Raw genomic sequence first — 5,548 nt, forward strand, 5'->3', positions numbered from 1 at the left:
AAAAAAAAGGGAAGCTCGTCAAGGCAGACAACAAGTTGGTTTTGCGGACACAACAGCAATTAGGACGACTAGGCATCTTCGCAACTCTGTCGGGACGCGCAAACGAGCGGCTCACGGACGCGGGGCCGCCTGCAGCAGCTCGAGGATCCTCTGACTGGCCTCGTAGGCCAGCTGAGTGGCCGTCCCGGCCCTGCTTCTTCACCCATCTCGTCATCTCGTCTCTGCCGCCAGCTTCCCCTGGGACTCCTGTATACGCAGCCAGTACGCAGCACGCAGCACGCAGCACTACTACTAGTCACACTGGCTTGGTCGACGAAGCGACGTCGCGATAACTATTATTTGAGAAAATTAAAAGGAATAAATTTAAGCATACGGTCATGTGACCACGAGCCTCCTTTTATTTTCCTTCTGCTCGACGTCAGTTTCAACTTCAACCACCAACACTGCACGTCTTCGCGGCTGTCTGGTCTGTTGACGCTGATATCCATCTGCACCGTCGCCTCGTGTGGTCTCTTGCCTCTTTTCCCTTGCTGCCAGGCTGCTCTACCTTGAAATCTGTCACCAGCCTGCCCATGGAACAGTGAAAAGTCGCCTTGAAACGGTTTCGAGTTGGCTCTATAAATAGCCCTGCCTATCACCTTGCTTCCCTGGCAGAGATTTCTTTTTCTTCCTTGCCTTCTCCAAGCCCCTGGTCCACCCCGAAATCCTGTGGGACGCTTGTGGAATTTCGGCCTAGCTGTTGTTTGGCCAATTTCGACCCTGGTGTGTTTCATCATAACTCAACCATACCAATTCTGGTACCTTCCCACGTCGATTTTCCATCGTCTGCCAAACACAGCCAGCACCGCCAGCCCTCCAGAGAGACAGCCTCGCTCCCACTCTCAGGACACAGATCAAGAGCTTCTCCTTAAACCAGACGTGTCAAACTCCTTGCATATGCGTGTGCTGGTGGCCACATTTCCGTCCTGAGGCTTCTGACCGAGCTGAGAGGTCACAGATACGCAAACGACTCGAGCGGCACACCGGCGGCTAATTCTGCTGCGACCGCGGGCCCAGAGGCATTTTTACCTCCTGCCTTAGTATCATCATAACAAACAGCATGTTCTGATATGCTGGACAGCTGATTTTATTGCCTGGGACTGCTTCTTACCTGTGCCTGAGGAAGAACAGTCGCATCTGTGTCTTCCCCCGCCTTTATCGAGATCTAGTCGTGGACAAGCCCCTCTGACTTCGCGACCTACTCTGCCAACTGAACCAGCTAGCTGGCTTGCCCACCAACTCCGTTTCCGCCGACCTTTTTCAACTGCAGCCCCTTTGATTCAGTGGGATTTGCACAGAGTCGAGCCACCAAAGTGCCCGACTATAGCTTCGCGCCTGTCTGCGCCTAATTTTCTGTCATACCAGCTCAGAATCGTCATAGTGGTGGCATCATTGGCTCGAGTGTTCACACAAAAAAACCGCTAAAGATGGCGACTGCGATGGCATCGTCACAGTCGCCGCCTCAGTTCGATGCGTCCGCTCCTTCACCGATCTCATCGCGGGCCTCTCTGCCCCCCTCTACCATTAAGCGAACGAGCCTCCAAAGACCTTCGTCGTACCCAAAAAACCGACTATCCGTCCACTCCAACAAGTCAAACTCGCAAAACCGTTCGCGTCCAACCTCTGCTACTTCGAATACCTTTTCTGTTTATCAGTCAAGCCTGCCTTACGCTTTGGTTCGGGATTTTGCCTATCCTCCGAGTCACCCTCTTCATTATGGTGCACCTCCCAAAGATTCGGGCATTTCGACACCAGTCCACGAATCTCGGAGGATTTCAGATGCGCCCCTATCTTCACTGGACGCCACCCGCGCTCACTGGCCCGCCCCAAATTGGGACCCAGGTACCATGTACAGCCAGCAACAACTACCTCCGATAGCATATGGCGATGGGCCTCCATATAGTGAAGACGAAGATTTACATAGCCCCGTTGTCACCACCTCACGACATCGAAAGTATAAGTCCGGCCACTCTAGTGAGAGCAGACCTGGCTCACGCCGACGCAAAGGGTCGGGTTTCGGTGACCCCGACAATAATGGTGATGCTGAGAAGGGTGTCTTGATTGGTGTTAACGGAGATGGAAGCGAGACATATTATGTTAGAGACGAAGACGCGGATGATGATGGCCCAGGAGGCGAGTACGTGACCTACCCAGCAGGGGATGGCAGACGCTCATACCACCCGGGTTTTGGCGACCAAGGCGGGGCTGGAGGTGCTGGTTTAGGTAGCTCCGCCCATAACCACGGAGCTTACGATAGAGATTTCGAGCTAGCCTCTGACGACGATATATCAGACGACGATGCGTGGAACGACCCTTCTAGATACTCGCGAGATTACCAGTTTACAATTGTTTCTCCAGATGAGGAGATGCATGGTAAAGCCGTTGCTCTCTTCGATTTCACTCGCGAGCACGAAAACGAACTTCCTTTGAAAGAAGGCCAGGTAATTCTAGTTTCTTATCGCCATGGCCAGGGATGGCTCGTTGCTGAAGACCCGAGGACTGGAGAAAGTGGACTGGTTCCAGAGGAATTTGTACGCCTTGTCAGGGATATCGAAGGCGGATTGAATTCTCTCAATGGCGATTTGAACATGATTGACCCTAATACTGCCGGAAGTGAATCCGAACAAACACCGGTTGCCACCACTCTACCGGCCTCTCAACTGAACGATGCTCATATTAGTAGTGATACTGCCGATACGGATGCACAAGCCCACGCCCCGGTTGAAATCGATGCGACTGATAGTGGAACACAAGAAGTGGATATACCAACTACACAAAGCAAAGAAACCGAAAGGGACAAAGCAAGAGAAAAGCATCCTCCGGTCGTGTCGACCTTTTCAACGAGCAGCAAAGACCTAAACCCCTACCCTTCGCACCTACTTAGTGGTCATCAGCATAGCAGGTCCATGCCTCCCCCGATTGAACACTCAGAAGCTCAGTTGGCCCGTTCCAACTCTGGTGCAACAAAAAGAACCAAGAGTGTGTCTAAACGAGCCTCTGAGTCGGCCTAAGGACCTCGTTTCAAGGATTCTTGTGCTCTTGTCATGATTTTTTCTTTTCTTGTTTACCCTGGACGAATAAACGAGATACCTGGTGTGCATTATGAGAATGAGTTTCATCTTTTACCTTCATACTCCCTCCATATGCCTTCAAATCATGGAACGTGTTCTAGTCAACGTGATTCCACACCTGATCCTCACATAATATGCCCTTCAATTCTTTGTGAAAAACCCGAATACGCTGTCTGCGACGGTTTAAGGTGGTTGATGTATGTGGGCACTTTTATCATCTCTTTCTTCAGCTCCGGCTCCTATGTTTGATTCTATTTCCTAGCCCACATCATTATCCCGTTTAGGTTTTCTTGTCTTCATCATCTGCCTTTTTCTTTCCTTCTTTTTCTTTTCCTTATTTTAATGTTCATTTTTTTATTTCTCTTTTGCATGTTGGGTGTATATCCTCGCTTAAGACGTGCATAAAATTGTCTGGCAAGGCTAAAGGGGGATTGGTCAATACTATAAATGAATGAGTACAATATGCATACACGGTTGTTATAAGTATAGAATCGACTTAGTTCCAAGTGGGCCAAGCCCGATATAGACCTTAATACATCTCGAGGTAGCAAAATAGGATCAGGATATACAGTTAGTTGGGTTTTTGGTTGCACTAATTCATATCTGATCTTTATTGGAGGAATAATTACACGGAGACTGGAAAGGAGGAAGAATCTGGCGGTATTTAAATTGAGCCAGCAAAGGGGTCAAGTTGGCAATCAAGCCCACGACGAAGGTGCAAACCAATTCTGAAGTACGTAAATATACCAGAAGACCAAGCTACGAGCAGATTCCCCAAAGAAACTTCTATCGTAGGTTTATTCAATGAGCGTCTCGCTATGGAACGCGCTTTAGCCAAGAAGATCGTCCAGCGCACTTCCTCCGCTAGGCTTCTTTTGCTGTTGAGAGCTGGAAGTCCCGCTAAAGGTTTGTGGAGAGCTACTTGAGCTAGGCGTTCCCCAGATGCCAGCACTTGCCTTCTCCTTAGCCATGCTTGCAAGGTTTGGGCCCTTGCTCTGAGTCTGTGTTGTTGATTTGATACCAGCGTTGGCACTAGCGGTAGACCATAGGCTCCCAAATGCATCACCGCCTGATTTGGAAGAACCTGTGGTTTGAGATTTTGTGGTGGATTTATTGGACGACTCTAATGGCTTGGGCTGAGGCGTGGGAATAGATGTGAAGTAGTTCGGCTGCGAAGCTTGGTAGGTGGTTGGCTTGGGTGGCTGGGACTGGGTAGTGGGCGAGAGTGGTCCCATGCTTGATCCTTGAGAGGTTGTGCCAGTAGCCGATGGTGTTTGAGGATTGGATCGGAAGGCGGCTAAGCCGTTAAGGCTTGCATTTTGAGCAGCTGAAACGGGCTTTGGAGCAGCGAATTGGGTCTGGGTTGGTGCGGATGGAGGAGCAATTGAGCCAAACTGTGACTGTAGGGTATTGGTGGCCGGCGTGGTAGGACTGGCGGACTGGAAGTCGTCAAATTCATCATCATCCATGCTCTGAGCTGCAAGCTCAGTTAGGCCACTCGAACCAACAGGTTTTGTGGTGGACGAGGTCTTTGCTGGAGGGGAGGAGACGGAGGGTGCCGCCACTACTTCATCATCGTCGCCGAAAGAGACCAGATCAGGGGTTGGCGCCTTGGGAGGAGCAGGCTTGGATTCGGCTCGAGAGGTTGGCTCACTTCGTCGAGGGGCTGAATATCCGCTATTATCACCTTCATCGTACTCCTCAAACCGGTTTGACCTCCGACTAGCATCCCGAAATTCGCTGGTGTTTCCGTTGAAGCCACCTCCGTCGCCATATACTCCGCCGCTGAAGCCTCCGAAGTTCGCATCTTCGCTGCCAAATCCACCAAACCGGGAGCTGCCCCCTCCACCAGAGAATCCGCCAACGCCTATTCCTCCTTCGAATCCGCCGAATTTGTTCCTATTAGCCTTTGCCTTTTTCCTTTCCGCACGAATCATATCAACATCGCCTAGCAACTTGGCAAGCTCTTGAGACCGATTGCGGATGTTTATTCCTTGGTCTTTACCATTGGGGTCGATATAATGAAATTGGCGAAGCATTCGCAAAAGTGAAATGTGAGAGCGTGCATCATCGACAACCCTTTCCGAACCATTCTTGACTAGAAACTCAAGAAGTTGTAGAGACTAAACAATGTAAAGTGTTTTGTTAGACAACCTTCGAACAACTTATACAATGATAACGGTGGGGTGTAAAGGCCCAATACCTTATATATCTGGCGCCATTCTTCTGCAGATTTCTCCGTAAAGCGTTTATAGATCATTGGCATTATCTCGTTAAGCAGTTGACTATATGAAAGTAAACGTTAGCCATTGGCTTTTTCGAAGTTTGATACTGCCGATGGAACTGACTAGCTGTGTGTTCCGTTCGCGATCTCCTGCATAAGGGTCGAGGATGCACCCCAAGGCTCGTTGTTCGTAGCTTCCCGGACCTATACATTC

At 50.1% G+C, this 5,548-nt stretch overlaps 2 protein-coding genes across 2 annotated transcripts; one reads left to right on the forward strand and one right to left on the reverse strand.

Annotated features, from left to right (window-relative positions):
• Positions 1-1,886: 1,886 nt before the first annotated feature.
• On the forward strand, positions 1,887-3,050 carry TRV_06854 (high osmolarity glycerol pathway protein Nbp2, putative; the record flags this gene model as incomplete). Its single annotated transcript, XM_003019069.1, has 1 exon — positions 1,887-3,050. One exon carries the CDS (start codon positions 1,887-1,889, stop codon positions 3,048-3,050), a length of 1,164 nt encoding a protein of 387 aa, XP_003019115.1.
• Positions 3,051-3,940: 890 nt separating this feature from the next.
• Positions 3,941-5,149, reverse strand: TRV_06855 (uncharacterized protein; the record flags this gene model as incomplete). The annotated part of the gene is made up of 1 exon (XM_003019070.1): positions 3,941-5,149. One exon carries the CDS (start codon positions 5,147-5,149, stop codon positions 3,941-3,943), a length of 1,209 nt encoding a protein of 402 aa, XP_003019116.1.
• Positions 5,150-5,548: the final 399 nt, after the last annotated feature.

The sequence above is a fragment of the Trichophyton verrucosum genome (assembly GCF_000151505.1).
Source record: "Trichophyton verrucosum HKI 0517 chromosome Unknown contig00822_1.f1.exp, whole genome shotgun sequence".
Classification (NCBI taxonomy): Eukaryota; Fungi; Ascomycota; class Eurotiomycetes; order Onygenales; family Arthrodermataceae; genus Trichophyton; species Trichophyton verrucosum.